General features: G+C 38.5%; 1 protein-coding gene across 2 annotated transcripts in view; it reads right to left on the reverse strand.

The window, feature by feature from the left end:
- Syn2 (Syntrophin-like 2) overlaps positions 1-21,887 on the reverse strand; it is a 623,560-nt gene that overhangs the window by 583,273 nt on the left and 18,400 nt on the right. For both annotated transcript variants that reach the window (XM_083109950.1, XM_083109952.1), the window contains exon 2: positions 12,006-12,114. In XM_083109950.1, coding sequence (XP_082966076.1) covers positions 12,006-12,071 — 66 coding nt within the window. In that variant the 5' untranslated portion in view covers positions 12,072-12,114. The remainder of the gene's footprint in view (positions 1-12,005; positions 12,115-21,887) is intronic.

The following is a 21,887-nucleotide window of genomic DNA, read 5'->3' on the forward strand; positions in this document are numbered from 1 at the left end:
GCGGAAATAAATATCTACGTTTAGTTCGTATTTGTACTTTCGTTTTTTAGCGTCTCTTTTCTGCAATTTTTGGATTCAACTGATGAAGAACTTGCACATCCACGCCTAAGACGGGACTCGAACCCGGTAACTTCTGTGTCGTGATCGAGCTCCAGGTTTAGGAATGTAAATGAGATAATCAGTAAATTATTACATTACATTATAAACTAGACGATTTGGGTTTCGTCAAAATGACATTTTCTTGCTTTCATATTTGTTTGCTGCATTTTAATTTTCTATTTCGCTGAAGTTTTTCTATTGATCTGTATACTAAGCGTTCATAACCAAATGATTCAATGTTTGATTTCTGTACTAAAACTAAGGGGATTGATAATAATTAGTGCACGAATAGTTATTAATATTTGTATTCATGTCCAGATATTATTAGAATAATTAAATCAAGAAGACTTAGGTGGGCAGGCCATGTGGCACGAATGGGAGAGGAAAGAGGAGTTTACAGGATTTTTGTTGGGTAACCTGATGGTAAGAGACCTGTAGGAAGGCCAAGACGAAGATGGAGGGACAACATTGGGATAGACCTAAAGGAAATCGGTAGGGATGGAAAAGAGTATATAGATCTTGCTCAAGATAGGGACAGATGGAAGGCATGTGTTGCTGCAGCCATGAACCTTCGGGTTTAAGAAGGCTAGAGAGTAGTAGTAGTAGTTACAAACTTAAAATACCTAAAATATCCAGGCAAATATGCCTATAAATATGCACTTTAGACAAATACCTTATGTTTTTTAATTTTTTCTCTCAGTTACTGCTCATACGATTTAGCATATAATACATGTAAAAGTTGCAGTCTGAATTCATCTACACACTTTTGCTTACTATACACAGATGTTTTATAAATAGAAAAAAATACAAAACTTACATATCATGATTGAACTTGATTACAACATGATATTTCCAATGTCCTTTTGTTCTCTACAATAATAATTTTATACTCTCTTTTTAACAAGATAGAATTGGACAGAATTTTAAGGCAACAGTATCTGACACGTGAAGTTAATTAAAGATCATATGTAGACTGTCCATTGCATTGTTGTCGTTTCTCTCTCTAAAAGAGTAGTTGTTGAGTGTTCCCGCGAGAACGACAAAAGAAGCCTTACTCCTCGTTTTGTAAAAGAAACTGGAGAATAAATAAAGACCAAAAAGAATAAAAAACAAATAAAGTGGAGAAGTGACGGAAGGAAAAAATAGGAAGTTATTGATGCAGGAAGTTCAGAAGAGGAAACAAACATATGGCCAGCCGTTTATGTTTACTAGAAGACAAAAATAAATCTACATATATGCAGTTGTTTACGGCGCTCAAACATTGTAGTTAGACACCGCAGCATGTTAAAGCAGACTTTGAGATGGCAGTAATAGAAGCAATAAGAGAAGTGTTTCCTCAAGCATCATTATCAGGTTGTAATTACCATTTTAATCAATGCCTTTGGCGTCATATACAAAATATACGTCTAGCCACAACATATAAGGAAAATGAAGATATTAGGAAAATATGTCGTGTGCGCACAGCTTTAGCCTTGATACCACCTGGAAAAATTGACGAAGCGTGGCTGTGCATCATGCAGATCACTCTCCAGAATGAAAAGCTGATGCAGTTTCTTGACTATTTCGTAGATCAATGGCTGGACAATGCTTCTTTGCCGAAAACCATGTGGAATGTTTATAGACAAAGACACAGGACAAACAACCCTGCGGGAGGTTGGAATAAGAAGTTAAATAGGATGGTGGGAATACATAAACCAAATGTTTATTTCGTCATTCAGAAACTGATGGAAGACGCTGAGGAGATGAGCGCCAAAATTATAGCTAAAGACCTAGGAATTCCAGGTCGCAAGAGAAGAAAACAGTATATTGAAACCGACAGGCGTATAAAAACAATCTTAGACAAATATGTGGAAACTGAAGATTTATTCGTTGCCTCAATTCTCTGTCGTACGTTGCAAAGTTTGATTGAAGATCGTTCTGAAAAGTTGACGAAGCTGTAATAGAAGCTGCTGATAGAAGAACCTTTAAACCAACTTCGTGTATTAATCTACACGTTGTCCAGTCCCAAGTCTGGAAAGAAAAGTACGAAGGAAGGTTCTTATTGATAATACTGGGGAACAAAAAAAAAGATTTTATTTTGTGGCATAAAGTTTAATAACAGTTTCAGCACACAAAACAGCTGTGATTGCCAATTGTATGATTGGTTCAGTTGAATTGACTCCAGTTATAAAAATAAACACACCATGGAAAATGTAGGAGGTAAAATTACTCTACGCTTTTCTCGGTAATATCAAAATTTGATAATGGACTGAAATTTCCATTAAGAAACTTATTTATTTATTTGTAAATTGTTGCTAGGCAACTTATGAAGCATTGCTAGGCAATATATCGGACACTCAACAAAGCTTAAGGAAGAATACCAAAACATAAAAATGGTTTTAGAAAAGAAATGAATATGCTGAACATCAGTGGCTCGTGTGTGTGGATTTGAAGATGTTGAATTTTTTACTAGGACAGCAAAGTGGGTACACAAAATATCCCTGTTTCCTATGTTTGTGGAATAGTCGTGTTAGAGAAAAGCATTGTACGATAAAAGTTTGGCCCCCAAGGGAAAATATTAGTGGGAAAAGCTAATATCATTCATGAACCGCTGATAGATAGGGACAAAATCATCCTTCCGGCACTGCATATTAAACTTGGGTTGATAAAACAGTTTGTCAAGGCCTTAGATACAAGTGGTGATTGTTTCAAATATATATGCCACACTTTTCCAGGACTAAGTATTGAAAAATTGAAGGCAGGAATCTTTGACGGACCACCACAAACTCGTACAATTATAAATTATGCCAATTTTACAACTTACATGTCTTACATCGAATCTGAGGCCTGGCTGAGCTTTGTGTCCGTCGTCAAAAACTTTTTGGGAATCACAGAGCAGAAAACTACCGCGATATAGTTGGAATTATGTTGAAAAATTTTGAGAAATTGGGAGCTAATATGAGTGTGAAGATACATTTTCTACATAGCCACATTGACAGATTCCCTGAGAACCTTGGTGATTTTAGTGAAGAACAGGGAGAAAGGTTCCATCAGGATATAAGGATAATGGAAGAAAGGTACCAGGGACGGTGGGATCGCTACATGATGGCCGACTACTTTTGGAGCTTACAGAGGGATTGTCCTAAAAAGCAATACAGCAGGAAATCGTATAGAAAACGTTTCACATGGTTTGTTACTTCATTGTGTACATATTTTCTTAATTATTATAATCATAGGCCTATATAAATTTATTTTTATAATAATGATTGTAATCACAGAAAAAAATATTAAATTGTTGTTGGAAGTTCATTTATATGTATGTCTTATGTTTCCGCCATTTTGGTTTAGTTGCATTTATTTCATAAATTACAGCTAATTCAGGAAATATATTATTATATCATTATTCAGCAGCATGAAATTGCCCTAAATTAGCTCTCAAACACTGTGCCGCAATTTCACTGTTCCCCAGTGTAATCATAGTGTGCGTTAATCCCACTAACACCTGAGATCCCACGAAATCTTGCTGTGCGCTGATCTCACGTGGGCTCCTCACACGTAATCATTTCATTAAGAAGACAACAAGCCCAACACACAGACGTAAAATACAAATTTAGTAGTACAATATTTTAGAGCCAATTTTGGCTCTAAAATATGAAAGATGTCCATGTATATGATTCACATATGCATTTGCATATGCAATATGCATTTATCGAACTCCGAAAATGGAAATAAATCGGCACGTATGTTGAGATGAAGGATTCTTGACACCGGACCTCTCCCCCCAGAAAAACTCAGCTTATGCCTGTCATTTTCGAAGTAACTCTCAAAATGAAGAAAATAAGGATGGAAACCTCCACCTCCGTCTGCATTTTCTTAAATTCGAACACTGGTTCCAACGTAATTTCAAACTACTAGGAACAAAACAAATGTTTCCATATCGAAAACGAGAATTTCACAGAAAATAGCTGACATTTTCGTGATGCCTCGCGGCCTGTCCTGCCACAAAATACCAAAAGAGAAACAACTGGACAGGTGCCAAGAAATTTTGCGTCAGAATTGGATATGGTGCATCGGCATCCACTGGCAGCTATCTGCTGTTCGCATGGAACACGATATCCATAAGTAATGATATCCAGCAAATTATTCCATGCCTTCGAAGCTGCTTCTTGGAAAAGTTATCTCTTCCCGAGAAACTAGGGATATCTTGACGTGAATTCCCAACCTCGTAACTGTATCCAAAAGTTAACTAACTTCAGTGACAGAGGTCGTGGCGAAACGGAGTACAATTTCATTGTTCAGTCATACCTGTCTATTATGGATGAAATTTTTATGTTGAGATGTTCCTGGCTTAAAATTCTTACTAAAAGAAACATAACTTTGCAACAACATGAACACTAGACGTCTTACAAAGATGACTATTATAGTTTATCCCGGGAATCTGTGGAGCAAGTTAGCGCATAAAGGTAGAGGAGGGGAGAAAGCGAAGCAGTACACCCTGCTGCAAAGGCTGGTAACGCAGTTGCTTTTACCCCTCCACGCAATCTCGTTCCGTCGTACTTGTTCATTGGTCGAGCCCTCTCGAGTCACTACTTGCGCAGAGACTTGTTTTCGTTCGCTCCCTCCAGAGATTCCCGGGACAGAGTATAGTATCGTTTCGCTTGTCATGTCCAGGTATGACAAGAGCCTTAACGGTGGTTGTGGTTGCGACTATAGAGAGAGGAAATGCTTTCGTCTAAAGCCGGCGTAAGACTAATGTGGAGGGAACTTTACTGGAGTTTCCGGGGAGGTGGATATGTCGATGAGGCCCCGTTGAGTGGCCCACGAGGTTCCCTGACCTCACACCAATGGATTACTACCTACGGGGTCACCTAAAGGCAATTGTTTACTCCACCAAGATTCGCGACCTACACCATCTGCAAGGGAGGATAACGGATTGTGCCCTCGCAAAGACCGGCTGCAACAATCCTCAATGTCCTGAAGAGCTGGGAGCGTCGTCTGAACATGTGCCTTGCTGAAGAGGGTCAACATATTGAGCATATCATAGAGACGAGACAATATATGCTGAAGTGGATGGATAACACTATGGTTCTTGACTTTTGACTCACCCTGTAATATACAAGGGAAAGTTAAATGAAAGTGAGGACGATGTTCAAAAGGAAAACAAATGTACACTGTAGCGGATGGATTTCAGCAACCATCCTTTACAACGAGCCATTTATTCAGTATACATATTTTAATTAAATTCTCTGAGCTCGTGGGTATGGGTTGATGCCAGTCTTGACACTTACTTTAAACTCTCCTCACTTCATGACAAGTGTCTCTTTGCGAACCAGAAGGATGAGGAAACGGATAAGTCTAAACAATTGGCCGAGGTTGAAATAGGAGGGAGTGGGCAACCCATAAAAGGGTGAACTATTTTAAGTGGTAAACAAACAACACGTGACTTCAAGGTTATCTGGAAACCGGGTAAATAGTGACTAGTGTGATTACTTAAATATGAAAAATTGCCCAAGAACTAAATATGGGATATTGTGATGACTATGGCTCGGATAATTATGCATTTTGCATATTGCACATGCAAATGCATACTTAAGGATTTTTAACTAAAAATGCATATTTCATATGCAGGTGCATATTTGTATGAAAATAAGTTGATGGCGTGCATATTTTTGTACCCACAACCAACACCGAGCATATACTGTATTTATTTTTCTTCTTCTTGCTTCTCTTCTCTTTTCTTTACCTTTTTACTACTACTACTACTACTACTACTACATCTTCATCTTCTTCTTCTTCTTCTCTCTTTCTCTTTTTCTCTCTCTATCTCCCTTCTTTCTTTCTTTCTTTCCATTTTTGACAGAGAGAGAGAGAGAGAGCAGAAATAAAGAAGATCTCTCCTCTCCTCTCTCTCTCTCTCTCTCTCTCTCTCTCTCTCTCTCTCTTTCTTTCCTACTTTCTTTTTCTTTGTAAAAAACTCTCTCTCTCCCTCTCCTCTTTCTCCCTTTCACTTTCCTCTTCTCTTTTCATCTTCTTTTTAGAGAGAGAGAGAGAGAGAGAAAGAAAGGGGAGGGAAGAGAGGGGGAGAAAGAGAGAGAGAAAGAGGGAAAACTCTCTCTCTCTCTCTCTCTCTCTCTCTCTCTCTCTCTCTCTTTCTTTCTTTCCTTCCTTCTTTCTTTCTACTTTCTTTTTCTTTGTAAAAAATCTCTCCCTCTCCTCTTTCTCCCTTTCACTTCCCTCTTCTCTTTTCATCTTCTTTTTAGAGGGAGAGAGAGAGAGAAAGAGAGAGAGAGAAAAATAAAGGGGGAGGGAAGAGAGGAGGAGAAAGAGAGAGATAAGTAGAGGAAGAGAAAGAGAGGGAAAACTCTCTCTCTCTCTCTCTCTCTCTCTCTCTCTCTCTCTCTCTCTCTCTCTCTCTCTCTCTCTCTCTCTCATACAGAGAGTCTTTCCTTTTTCTTGGATTGTATGAAATGTGGCATCAAAATTATAGAAGACGTTAAGAGGCCCTCGCCCAGGTTGAAGATCCTGTGTATGTACAGAAATTGGATGCAGCATTGAAATGGAACAGTGGGTGTGTAACAATGGTGAAAGTCTGCAAAATTCTGCATACACATGGACAACGTGTGGATGTTCTGGAACTTGGTGTGTCTGACTTTGTTGCCCTTATATACAGTCCACTTGTATCTTACGAAGTGGAACGTGTGTTTTCTGAATATAAGACTATTCTAGCTGAAAACAGAAGGAGTTTCAAGTTCGAAAAATTGAGACATCATGTTATTATCAAATGCAATCATGATCTTGATCTGTAAAGTATTGGGTTTCATTTAACCAGAACCGTATTGTTTGAAAAGAAATCTGTGTGGAGAATGAGCATTCAGAATAATGCATATTCATTGCCTGGCATGTAATCTTTCGTAGTTTGTAATATACAGCATTAATAAATTAAACGGGTTTTTAAAGCGTACATTTAAGTGCATATTTTACACTTTTTAGTGCATAACTACCCGAGCGCTAGTGATGACCCAATGCGAGCAAAATGAGGAAATGGACTTAGGCATAAAGATCCATTGAGATCGAATGTCTTTGGAAAGGTCAGGTAAAACTCTCCATTTTAGGAAACAGCGCCTGTCCAGGGGAATTGCTGCCCATCACAGGACTGAGCCAGTGTTGCCACAATATGAATGCACAATTTCCATTTCCAAAGGGCAAAAATTCCCTTTTTGGACCAATTTTTCCTTTCACCTAAGTAAATTATATTATACAATAATAATAATAATAATTAGTAGCAGTAGTAGTAGTAGCGGCATTATTAGTGGTGGTGGTGGAAGCAGTAGTAGTACGTAGTAAAGTATTCCGTTGAATTCGTTATTCTTTTGAATAAAAAATATTTTAAAAAAATGTCACATTTCAGTTTCATCACTTCCTGACCAGATGTCCCAGGTTGAATCCGGGTCATAAGTCCATTTAATCGTTAATCCTCATCGTTACTATTTATCCAAAGATGCATAAAAGCAACGTGCAATGAACTTAAAAGGAGCAGAAACAAGTAAGAATAGCAAAATAAATAAATAACATAAAAATTTGGATATGAAAATCGAAATTAACATCAACTGTAGTAATGTAGTCAGATGACCTTAAAATTTCCCTGCAATTGTGGTATTTTTAATCAAAATTCCCTTTTCCCTTTTGGCTCAAATTTCGGTCCGAATTTCCCTGCAAAAGGGAAATTTCCCTTCATGTAGCAACACTGGACTGAGGAACCGTACCTCTGAGCCAGGTAAATGAAGATTATTCTTACTTTAAACGATCTTGGATAGTCTCTTGTAGAAAGTCATAGGCTTAAATAGTTAGGTCAAAAGTCTAAGTATTCTCTGTGTCTCAGTTCATTGTCAAATAAATTATGAAATACGAAGAGAATGTCTTTATACACTCCGTAAAAAAAAATTAGCATCACTGTATTCTTATTACGGATGTTGACAATTTTGAGTTTCGCATGCATGCATCTTTCCTGCACAACTTGAAATCAATTGATTGAAGTATTGGTCTGGTATCACTGCGTAGTGTGGTGTTATTCTTTTGTTGATTTAGTGTTTGGAGTGTCCGCTAGAGGGTGTTGCAATCAGTTACTGCTGCAAGGCTTTGTAATCAATTGTCAGGAATCTGTAAAACGATTGTTAGTAGTGCAACTTGTGACGTGTTTTATGTTGCAACTACATGTTCATTATTGACAGTTTGGATACGTTATCATATTTGTGAAGTGTTCTGGTGGTGTGTAGTGTATTTGAGCGTGTTTTCTCGAAAAAATGGGCAGAAAGTGTCACATTTCACCACGTAAGTAAGGAATGGTTCTTGCTTTGCATATGGATGGTCATTCTCAGAGAGAAATTGGTCGACAACTTCAAATGCATCAATCCACAGTTAGCCGCTGCCTGCAAAAGTAACAAGAACATGGAAAATCGTCACTGAGAAGTCACTGTGGCAGAAAGAAAAAGACATCACCTTGACTGGATCGTATGATAAAGGACATGGCACTGAAGAACAGAGGAATGAGTTCACGCCAAATTGCACATAAACTACAAAATAAGGTGGGAGTTAATCTTACTCATGCTACTGTAGTATCCCGACTAAAGAAACAGGGTGTTTCTAAACACGTCCCACGTAAAAAAACCAGACTAACTGACGCACATGCAAAAGCTAGACATGAGTTTGTCACACGTTATGGCGCATGGAATGATACAGATTGGGAACATGTGATATTTTCTGATGAAAAATTATTTAAATTGCTGGGGAATGACAGCTCGGTTAAACTGTGGATGCGGAAGGGAGAAGAACTTGCAAAATCTTGTATTTTAGAAACTCAAAAGTTTTGTGGCAGTGTTATGATTTGGGCATGTTTGTCTGCAAAAGGGATTGGCAGGATGCATTTTGCACATGGACCGTTAAGGCTGATCAATATCTGGAAATCCTGAATCGGAAAGTTCTACAAACTGCAGGAGATAATTTTTCTGGACAGAATTTGGACTACTTTATTTTTCAAGACGATAATGCAAACTGTCACTGTGCTCAGATGGTGAATAACTGGTTTCATGATATGAATATTGAAAGACTTTGGTGGCCGCCCAACTCTCCAGACATGAATCCTATAGAAAACCTGTGGGCTATGATGTGCAAAAAACTTGGTAATCAAACGTACAGGTCAAAAGAGGAACTTATGGCAGCAATTGTACATGTTTGGAATGAAATTGAGGTCGAATATTGTCAAAATCTCATTCATAGCATGCCTCGAAGGTTGGAAGCACTTAGGAAGGCCAGGGGTGGCCACACTAAGTACTAGTCAATGTATTTACTTACTATCATTTCAAATTGACATATCATGATGCATTTAAAACCTTTGTTCAATCTTTTTACTTGCAAAAATTGTCTTTGTGCGAAAACGTTCCACAAGCTATATTTGCAATAATTTTCTTATTAGTTCTGTCAAGTGCATTATGTACGTAACTACGACTTAAATAATAAAAATATATTGTACAGATATAGTGTTTTATATAATTGTTAGGAAAACAAATCGACAAGTGGAATTAAATCAATAAAACAACTGATAATTCACGAGCGAAATGCTGACGACCAAAAACAATGAAGTGATGCTATTTTTTTTTTTTTTTTTTTTTTTACAGAGTGTATTAGAATGTCTTCCAAAAGAGCTACGCATCCACCGTAGCGTAGTCCTATTTATCCCAAGAACGCTGCAATACGTCAGAAATTCAAATCACAGCATTTGGACAATTGTTCCATTGTGTAACAAGCGCTTCCGCGCTCGTACAAGTTATTTGGCAATCGGTTTAGACTTTCTGTGACTGCCTCCTGTACGTCACCATCCGAAGCAAACCTGAGATCTTCCCCCTTCCTCTCTAGTTCACCGAACACGTGAAAGTCACCTGGGGAAAGGTCCGGACCGTATGGAGGGTGGTGCACGGTTTCCCAATAGCTACATGTGGCCTAGCGTTGTCCTGCAACGAGATAACTTCCTGAGACAAAGCACCATTGTTTAACGAAGGATCCGTTGAACTTCGCAGCGCACAATGCAATCTTAAAGGTTACTGCGACATTCACACGGATTGACAAGTCACTGGACGAAACCATTCGACCCAGGGGAAGCCTGGATCCCTTTCACTTGACTCACCAATATACTCTATCTGTTTAGGACCTAATCCCGGCAAATCATACTCCCCCAAAAGTCACACTAGTGACAAATGTGTGTATCTTTTTATCATTTTAAGTCTAATGTAACTTGCTTTCTGATTGGTGTGATTGAAAACTACGTCCCCTGGGTTTTGGCATCCGTGCTCATAGAACTTACAAGTATGATAGTTTTAATTTTTAATTTGTCGTGCCCTCAACGTTAGGATGTATTACTTCAACCCATGTACTGACGCCGAGCTATAACATAAAATGGAAATTCGGTCGTAAGATGTTCGAGATGATGTTCTTGTGCACTATACCACAGATAAGTTAATACTTATCTGTGACTATACAACGTATATCGAACTACACAGACGCTAGTAGAAATCATTTCCAGCACCTATTAAAATTGTAACGGGTACTTACGCATTAGGCAGGTTAGAGGCATAAGATTTGATTCTTTGTAGCCCACACTGTACCATGTGACGTAATAAGAATAGTAAGCAATTCCTTACATCTAAGTGCATTTAACAAATTCATTCCGGCATGTTAACATTTGAGGCTTACAGAATCAAAACCTTCCAAATACATTTTCAAAAGCAAAGAATTGTGTCTCATATTTCTACGTACAGTGAGACACGCAAGTATTACTCAGCAAATTCTCCACGACTATTTTCGTTAATTTTTATCTTGTATCCTACCCTACGTGTTTTAAGGAATAGATTTTTACATGTGCTGGTGCAGAAGTTGTCATTAGCTTTTTTGGTGTTATGTTTCAATTCCTGAAGCTCTCATTGGCTAAAACAAAGCGAGTGAACATGGTGATGGACAATTTACTTGGCACTACTTATGCATGTTAATATACCTATTTCTAAATATGGAAACTAATTAAGCTTCTTTACCATTTCTTCTTTTGGTATAATAAAAACCCACAGCAAACATTCATGTGTTAGAGAGTTAAATTTAGAAAGAAGGGTCGCCAAATCCTTATTTTGGTATCATAATGCGACATATCCAATCAATGCAAAAATAATTACTTCCATGCATGGAAAACCAAGAATTATTACATGAGTCACACGAAAACGTTAAAAGTCAAATAAAATTGCAGGTCAGACTGTATAGCTACAGCTCAAATTTAGATATATGAGGTGTTAACTGTTATTTACAAAACAACCTCAAGGCTGCAATACTAATCAAGTGAGCTTCAAAACGTCACTTTTGTTATTTTAAAGATGGCGCCACCTATACACACTTGCACCAGTGAAGAGGAGTGGTTTCTTGCCCTCTGCCAGCCTAAAACTTAAGAGAAATTTCTCGGCAAATTAAAATTCAATATCTTTTTGCATGCTTACCACACCAGAAAGTTTACTAATGGAGGAGAAACTTCGACAATGGTTTCAACTTCACAGGCAGATGGGTAGAAAGGCCTTTGCAGTGGCTTATAAGTGACTGGACGTGGACTCCAAAGACTTATTCTTCTTGAGGAATGCAAGCACTAACGCCAAGTTGAAAATATATGTAGATCGGCAATAGGTCTGTGCTAAAATGAAGTAAACTTTTGCAACCCTACATACAGAAATCTACTAGATAAAAAACAAATTAAGGCTATTCATTTGACTCTTCCTTGTAAACACGATTAATCTAAACTGTTCATTACCTACAGGTTTTTTTTTTCCTGAAAATTCGACTGCTATGGATTTGAAGAGTATTGATTATATCAATACTGTCAATATCAAAAGCATTTGACTTACCTTCTGGTTATTTTCCATAGTCTCCTCCACAGGGGTGGCCATCGTAGGTTGAGATTTTATATACATAGGGGAATGTCGCCCTGTCACAATGTCTTCACCATACTCTGACCTGCAAGCAGAAATGTGTGCGTGAAATTCAGATAGAAACATTGGTGGATCGCAACAAACAACGCAAATTTTAGAAATAGAACCAAAAATCACTTCCAAACTGCACCCTATAGTCAAGTAACCCAAATTACGCTGCAGTATACAGGATTACATATCATTGCAGCAAACTAAGCAATAATAGGGAAAATAAGAAAAATAACTTAGGTGTTTTGATTTTTTTTTACTTGGCGTCGCTATTCCACTACGTTTGGTTAATCGCGACAATGAGAATGAGATATGATATGATCTAAAAAACTCAATATGCTGACCAAGGCAGAATTTATTTTATTTTAAAACATAAACTAAACGTTACGTTTCAACTTTCTAGCAAGGTCTTCTTCAGACTCTGTACCAAGTACAAATGAAATATGGTACAAAACAGGAACATATATATACACAAAAAATGCTCCCCTCCAGACACAAGATTATTAGAAAGTTGTTTATCTGGAACATTCCTTTCCAGGTGTTCCAGCTGGTGGCCTTCTCCTGTCAACTGTTGTTTCACCTAACAGGCGATTTAGATAAACATTTCCTTTCATCTGGAACGTGGTTGGTCTCCTTATCTTACGCTCCTTTTCCTTATCCTTTCTTTCTTTATTCCTCTTCCATCTTCACTCCTCCTTCGCTCTTGTCCTTTCAACTCCTTCTAACACCTTCTTCCATTCTTTATCATCGGTCCCTCATTCCAGTTCATTGTGTCTTCTTCACATTTCTTCTCTATTTGGCCTTTTTCCATTTTCTGACTAGTATTCTCTTCTCCCTTCGTATCTGCTTAGCCTCAACCCACTCTATGTCATGTCCTGTTTCTCTCGTGTGCTTAAATATCGCATTTCTGTCTCTCTTAAGTTCGGCTTCTTTTTCGTTTCTCCTATGTACACACTCTGACATTCTTTACACTTCACTTCGTAGATAATCCCCTCCTCTTCCCCTTCTCTGTTTTCCTTTTTCTTGTTTGCATTCTTCACTATTCTTAAGATGCCTGGTTCTCCCTTCCTGTATGTTTTAAAATAAAAAAAATTCTACTTTGGTCAGCATATTGAGTTTTTCATATCATGGAAACAAGGCTTAATGGTGTTATAATGATACGATCAAATTTAACTGATTCACTGAACGTGGCAAGACCCCACGTGCTGTCGCTGCAGCGATGCCGGTGGAACCGTAGAAACTGTGGGCTGTCACTCCGTGTCCGACCGAGATGTGTTGCCACATTCAACACACATCTTTGCTCCGTTGAATAAAATCGGTTTCGCAATGTTAACTGACAATCATAATGGGTTTTAAAAACAGCTGCAAAGAGCTTCACAACAAGGCCAAGTTAAAACCTTTATATCAGAACTATACTGAAATTTTATCACGATCAGACCACATTGTTTTTATTTATAGAATTTCAAAGAGAGCGGTCCATTGGTAACGTAACGCCAAAAAAAAAAGGCCCTGTTTTGTTCTCACGACGATAAAAATTGAAGGCAAATTCGAAAATAAATTGGTTACCATACATTAATGCAAAATTGAATAACCTAAATTTTGAAGTACCTCGTTTTCATGTAGATCTACTGGTTAACTTTTAATTGGAGCTCAAACTCGAGTATCCATAATTTTTAATTCGATAGTAGGTTTGATTAGCGGATTCGCAAAGTTGGTCCAGCATCAGGAAGACAATTGGAGAGCTCCTTGGATATGGAGATGTTGGAAACTCGGTCTAGAAACTAAGAAATCGATGCTCTGACCACGCGTCGCCCAACTGAAATCAGACTGACCTTCGAAGTAGGGCGACTGGACGTCTCGCATATTGCGTAATGCCAAATTCTGTGGAAACTTTTCTGTTCCTAGACTGAGCGTGAAAATATTTTGTTAACAAGAACCCATGCTTATCTCTCTTCGCGTTTTGGATCTTATCTAAGTTAACCCTAATGCCGCCTTGTTCTGTTAATTTAGTTGCGGTACTGTGATCAAAGATTGTTGAACTGAATTGTTGTTGTAAGTCCACTTTTAGCTCAGAGAGGCTAATCGGTACTGGACCTACGGATCCGACCCTAGGCCTAATATGCCTCAAAACATGTAACATAAAATTCCTGTACATCGCTCCTAGCCTAGTAACTCGCCAAAATCTTTTTTTTCGGCTACATATAAGTAAAATATTTATAATTATAGAAAACAAAATCCAGATCCAACTGATTACCCTAATGGTAAATGGTGCTTTGTTTTTCTTTTTAGAGTGTTCAGAGGGACTTCTGTCGGTAAATTTTAGGCGACAAAGGAAGAGATTGTTTTTCTATGAGCATTTATTTTAATCACGATTTTTATTAGTGTTGGGTGTCTCTGGGGAGGGGGGCGGGGATGATCTCTCAATTATTAGATGTCACCCGGGGTATCACCATTTTATTCGTAGGTTAATTAATGATTTGTTGGTTTTCAAACGACTTTGAGATGGAATTGTAGCCTACGGTCTTTCCCTAAGGGTTCCTTCACACAGAGTCACCGAGAGGCGCGTCTGTGGTGCGTTTCGTGAACATCCACTAGTCAAACTTGCGGCAGTGGGTCCCCAGAGCCACCCACAGTCCACAGATCACTGGTCCACGTGAATATCCTTTCAATTGCAAATATGAGTTCATATTGTGAAGATGCTTTCATTCTTCTAATGATGAAAAAGGAACAAAAGGAGAAAATACGATGTAAATTTTATAATTACTTTTCTTTAATGCATTCTCTTTCACTATTTTGTCGCTGTAATCACTTCAAGATGAAGCTGAGACTTATCTCAGCACCATCCCTAAGTACACACCTTGGTATGTTCACAGTGACTCCGGTTCGGACACCGCATTGAGGTTTATGGATCCGGACATCGACTTCAGATTCATGGATTCCAACATTGAAATTCAGTTTATGAGTTCGGACATAGAAATTCAAGTTTGTGGGCTCGGGCAACCGAATTCTGGTTTATGGATTCGAGCATCGAAATTCAGTTTATGGGTTTGTGCATTCGGACATCGAAATACAGGTTTGTGGGTTCGGGCATGCATCGCAATTCAAATTTATGAATTCGGACATCGGAATTGAGATTTATGAATTCGGACACCGGAATTCAGATTTATGAATTCGGATTTATGGGTTCGGACACCGGAATTCAGATGTATGGGTTCGGCTATCGAATTCAGATTCATGGATTTGGACATCGAATTCAGGTTTGTGGATTCAAACATGCAATTCAGTTTATGGATTCGAACATCGAATTCAGGTTTATGGAATCGAACATCGAATTCAGATTTATGGGTTCGGACATTGAATTCAGATGTATGGGTTCGGACATCGAATTCAGGTTTATGTATTCGGACATCGAATTCTGGTTGATGGATCCGAACATCGAATTCTAGTTTATGGGTTCGAACATCGAATTCACAAACAGAATTGGTATATCAGATACAGCATTCGAATAGCGGATCCAGGATTCGGATATCTGAAACAGGATTCTATTATCGAGTTTAAGATTCAGATGTCAGATTCAGGATTCCAATAATTCGCATTCAGTTGTCGAACTTTGGATACGTAAAATAGCAGCGAAAACGAAGAAACAATTATGCACTACTGGATAGCAGATTTTGAACAAGTCAAACCTTTGCTACAAAAATATACAGGACACAGCACTACTGGATTGCAAATTTTGAACAAGTGAAACCTTTGCTACAAAAATATACAGGACACAAACTAGCTGAAAACTTACCTTCTGCGAAAGAAGCAGAAATTTGACAATTACACACACGTGATCGCTGGATTGAACATACACAACTGAATTTTGTACGAGTGATGCTCTCAACGAACCTCAAGTTGCAGCGGACGCAGATGTCCCATTGTACCAAAATTCAGACCTGCGCAATATCTCCTACCAAGGCGTCGTTTCTAGTTTAAAATAAAGCTTCTGCATTCGAAATCACAGATATGCTAGTAAGTATCAATCATGTACAGCTTCAAGGTTATTTTTACTATTTTTAACAAATTCATTTTCTAGTCTTCCTTTGAATATAAACTTATTCATTTGCTGTTCATTTGATGGTAATGTTAAAGGAGAACATGAACACGGTTTTCGTATCAGATGATGTTCGAACGTTTCTGTCTCCGAATATAACGATTCCCACTTTAGGAACGGAAACTCAACGCTCGAAGCTCCCAAATCTATCATCACAGTTACAATAGACGGCTGTGACACAATCGAGTCAACTTCAACAAGTTTATCTCAACTAGAAATGGTGTGGAGATAGAAAGTTGCGAATAAGGTAAGTGTTTCAACACATGGCTGCAAAAAAAAAGTCCTCTAATCGAATCTGTTCCGAGGTATTCCTCCGCAAACGCTAAATATCTAGAGCCGACGTGGTCGATTTCACCACCCAAGTTTCCGGGTTACAATCCGGGCCTGAGCCTTTTTGGTGAGTGTCCTTTCATGAATTGCATCTACTCATTCCTCGTCGTCGCGATTAGCCGAAAGTGGAAGAAGAGCGGCGTTAAATAACAAAAATAGAAATATAGAGAATTAGGTTTGAAATTTTGTTTTAAGTCATGTACAGATAGGCTAATCCGGACTGGACATACAGTTTAAAGTGGGATACAAACTACTATGTGCTTGCACCGGGTACTGAACCCGGGGCTCCTTGATTACTAGTAAGTACAACATCGCGGAGACACTCAAAAAGAGTATTTAACAACATAATTCCTGTAATGAGTAGAACTGAAACTAGACCTAGTTTCGCATATTATACCAGACCTGTCTCGTTTTCGGTGATGTCACAAGTTGAAAATGCCTATTTACTTCTCGATCTCGTATCGCCTCATAAACACTCGTCTCGTCTAGGAATATATTTTGGGTATCAATTTTAATTTTCCACTATTTTGGTACTTGCAAACTAGTAATTTTAACAATGGTAGTTTTGTACGCTATTCCCAGCTGTACACAGCTCGCTATAATATATGATGGCAATGGGCATGCATATTTAGTCTTTGACGAAAACACGAAATGTGTGTTAGCTTCTCATGTTTTTGAAAGGTGTAAGGTGCCTTTTGCTACCACGTCTTATCACGAGATGATGATGCGAAATGAACTGCAAAATGCGAAATAAACACTTAAACGCGATTTTTTTCCCCGACGTGACACCTTCTGAGGTCTGAGCTCTGTGAATTATGGAAAATTGATTAATTCTGTTGCAAATATTTCAAAGCAAAAATGGACTCCGTTACATAGGCTTAAACTTAATACTCTGGTAACAATATAAATGTGCTATTAGAAGTGAAATGTTAATTGTGTGTAATAAGTATAGCCTTTAATAAATTTTAGGTTATTATTCACCATTTTAACACCGAAATGCCATTCTACCTAGTCATATCATAAATTCTGTTACAAAGTTTAGACAGGGATGGCAACACTGGTTGCCAAGGTAACCCAGCAATGTTGGATCAAACAACAACCAGCATCATTGCATTGTGTGTTTGGCTGTGGTAGCGGAAAGGTGAATTTCACTGCGAGTCGAATGGAGTCGGGGTGTATACGAGAACCGTGTGGCAGTAATCGCACTGCACAAAGATGGCAAATCACCATCGGACATTTTCAACACCCTGAAAAAGCTTAATATCAGCAGGATGTTCGTGCATCGGACCATCAACAGATACTGTGACACGGGGACAATTGAGGACCGCCCCAGGAAAGGTAGACCTCGCAGCGTGAGGAGCCAGAAGCTCGTGAAAGCAGTGGTTGCACGGATTCGACGAAATCCTGTCAGGAAACAAGCAGTGATGGCTCGAGAGCTGAACATTTCGAAAATGTGCTCCGAAGTGACCTAGGACTCCGCGCTTATCGGCGAAGTACTGGTCACTTCCTCACTCCACAGCTTAAGGTCCAGAGGGAGCAGAAAACAAAAAGACTCCTTCAGCGTTACGCAAATGGTGGCCACAGGAGGATTCTTCTCAAGGACGAAAAAATCTTCACGATTGAAGTCTTACAATCGTCAAAACGACCGTGTTTATGCCTCGACATCCCAGGATGCTCGTGAAAACACTCCCCGGATCCTAAGAGGCCATCATCCCGCCTCAGTGATGGTTTGTTGGGGGTTTCGTACGATGGCACAACTGACCTCCACTTCTCTGAACATGGTGTGAAAACATCTGCAAAAGTGTACCAAGCGACAGTGTTGGAGCCACTTGTGAAATCGTTGATCCGCACTATGTTCAACAATGAGCCGTGGAGCTTCCGGCAGGACTCAGCACCGGCCCACAAGGCAAAGACCACACAGGAGTGGCTTCAGAGGAATGTGCCTGATTTCATTGCTCCGGCTGATTGGCCCTCCAGCAGCCCATTGGACTACAGGTTGTGGTCCGTTTTGGAGGGCACGGTCTGTAGGAAGAGGCTTCCAAACCTTGCGAGTCTCAAGCGTTCTCTTGTGAAGGCAGCGGCGGACTTTCCCCTCGAGACCGTGCGTGTTGTCATCGATGACAGGCCTCACAGACTTCGGGCCAGAGGTGGCCATTTTGAACAGTGATTGGTGCTCTGTGTTGGCCCTTTGTAACATTCAAATATTAATACATTAGCTTGCTCACTGTGCCTGTAGTTCATTATTAACTTCGTAACAGAATTTATGATATGACTAGGAATGTACCGCTTCTGATCCCGATATATGTCAAGTTTTTGTACCAAAATCTTGATCTTATATTCACCATATTCACCATAAATATATATCTCTAACGATGGTCGATGAACCCTTTTATACAGTGGAAAGTCACGTTATTATCATAGTCAATCCATAAATTTCATGTATTTTTTTTAAAGGAAAGGTCTAATGGATACATAACTTTGTCAAATCAAATTCAAAATTTGCTTTAAGCCCATTTAGGCCAATGTGGACTAGACTTAATAGTTGAAAGTACAATTCGAACTCTGCAGCGGATTGAATGCAGGAGCCTTGGATTGAAAGGAAAGTGTTTGACAACACCATCAAAATAAATATTTGGTTCCTTCTCTATTGTACAGTGGGATCCACTAGTATTGCTTGGCAAATTGTCCCTAACTATTTTCATTAATTTTTCCCTTACATCCTATGTGTTTTTAAGCGATGGATTTTTATGTATGCTGGTGTAGAAGTTGTCACGCACGTTGTCACGAAACCGCACGAACATGGTAATGGACAATTTGCACGGTAATACTCATGGGTCACACTGTACAAAGTAGAAAGTTATGATGATGTGATGAACATGTTACAAGTACACTCTCCAATAATTCAGTCATATTGCTATACTAACTCTTCCCCCCGACCCACACACACACACTTTAAAAATATGAAATGATGCTGATACTACAATTGAGTTGGCCATATGCAAAACCTGCTGCCTGACCAAAATTCCAATTTGGTACCCATGTATTGCTTTGGTCACCTACGACAAATAAATGTTTACGTTGGTAAAACCTGCCAAAAATTCTTTAAAACAGAAGAATATTTGATAAGTTTGCAAAAAAACACTATTTTAATAAGGTTGATAGTTGCAGATCCCCTATTATAGCTACTTCTTTTAATTTTTGAAACCTGCTATATTTGATCATTTCTAAGTAGCCATCACAAAGATATGTTGGGCTGCAATGACTTCCTAACTCATCATTCTTATGTGATGAGTGCTGCCTCCCTTGAGGTGCACTTCTTAAATAAACTTATACCACGGCTACATACAACTTAATCTCAGGAAAAACTCAATATGCTGACCAAGGAACAAATTTATTTTATTATTAAACATAAACTAAACGTAACGTTTCAACCTTCTAGCAAGGTTTTCTTCTGACTCAAGTACATTTGACAAGGAAAAGCCACCTGCTACATTGTTCCAGAACTACTTTCTAATAGTCTGGAGGGGAGTATTTTTGTGTATATATATCGTCCTGTTGTGTCTTCCTTGTTACATTTGTACTTGGTACAGAGTCTGAAGAAGACCTTGCTAGAAGGTTGAAACGTTAAGTTTAGTTTATGTTTTATAATAAAATAAATTTCTGCCTTGGTCAGCATATTGAGTTTTTCATATCATGGAAACAAGGCTTAATGGTGTTATAATCTCAGGGTTAATGGGTTCTTGGTTCGAGAAAGCGTTTATAGCCAAAGCATATGTTTAAAGGCGAGTCTATATTCTGAAACTTAACACGGTACAGAGAAATATATAGCAGGGTTGAATATACATAAGTTATATTCTTCTTATATTTGAAAAGGAATCGGCTTCTTCTTCTTTTTCCTTAATGGCATCTTCTTCTTTCATCAATTATTCTATGGTAAGAAAGGAAGGCTTCTTCTTCTTTCTTCTATTTGACATCAAATTCTTCTTTTGACGTCAATTACTTCTCTCTGCAACCAATTTTTTGAGTTCCGATATCTTTTCTGTTGTTGACGATCGTCTTTTCAAAAGTCTTACTTTCACAGCGGAGATTATTCAACTACTCGTATCATGTTCAGACATCATTTCTGAGGTCAAGACGATATTAAGCTTGCAATTTAATGTAATAGCAGCACGTTCGGCATCAAATTTACCATGTATTTAAATGGGAGAACAAATGCCGATCAAAAGCGTGGGGACACAACAGAGCTGCTGCCATCTACAATAGTTCGCTTTGACCAGGCCCATTTGTACTAACCAAAAACAATGAAGATGGCAGAACTGGGTTCAAGAATACATTTGCTTTGAAAAGAAAGGTAGTCCATCATGGAGACTGAAACCAAAATATCATAGGAAGAGGAAAGGTGCACACACACCTGGAGAAGAAACATTCAAAAGAAAGCAAGGTATGTTCATGTGTTGTATACCAAAATTCTGTCCTTTCGAGATATAAGATGAATTCACCACAAAAATTACCAGCATGTAGATCTGGAGTGGAAGAAGATTTACATTCTGCAGCCTGTTGGTGTATCTTCTTTCAAAGTAAAACCTTGTAGAGACAGCAGGTAACTAATTTTAATTAGCCAAGACAAAGGAGTGGGGTTCTAGAAAATATCTGAGTATGCAAGGTAGTTTGTCTAGAAATTCTTGAAGAGAGCAGCGATCAGGTCTACTTGCAGTGTCAGAAATTCATTGAAACGGGTGCTACCCAACGTGAAAACTGAGGAGGGACAGACGGTTACATCCCTATGGGGTCAAAAGGAGTGCAGTGAGATTTCATTGGGGGTTCAAACCTTATTTCAGAGGTAAACATTCAAAATGTAACATCTGAGCAGTGATTTAAACATCTTACAAGATGTGGAATCTGTACCCACAAAAATATCATGGAGATGGCCGTCATGATTATCTTGGAAACATTTTTCAGAAAATTTCAATATTGGATTTGGCAGTCCTTACATAGCCACATGTTCAACTTGTTGGTGCAAAATAAAATTAATGGCGAGAGAGATATGATTACTGCATCTACTATTGTAAAAAGTAGTGTAATATTTAATGCATAATGCCAAATGTGATCTAGTACAAAGCTGCAATCTCTCTCGTGCTCTTCTTTAGTGATATTTGAAATTTGGTGACTATGTTACGACGTACGTAACATCAATATGAAACACTCAACTCATATTTTTGTGTAATAAAACTATTCTTGTTGGACTCTTTAAAATATATATATTTCTGAGGTTGCAATAATGTTGGCCAAATAGCCACATATGTATTTTGTGTGTCATACACATGGTTACATTCTTCCCTAAACAAATTTTCAATATCTCTCTTGGCTCTTAAAATATGTTAGCC

The sequence above is a fragment of the Lepisma saccharinum genome, chromosome 23 (genome assembly GCF_977018435.1).
Source record: "Lepisma saccharinum chromosome 23, izLepSacc3.1, whole genome shotgun sequence".
NCBI lineage: Eukaryota > Metazoa > Arthropoda > Insecta > Zygentoma > Lepismatidae > Lepisma > Lepisma saccharinum.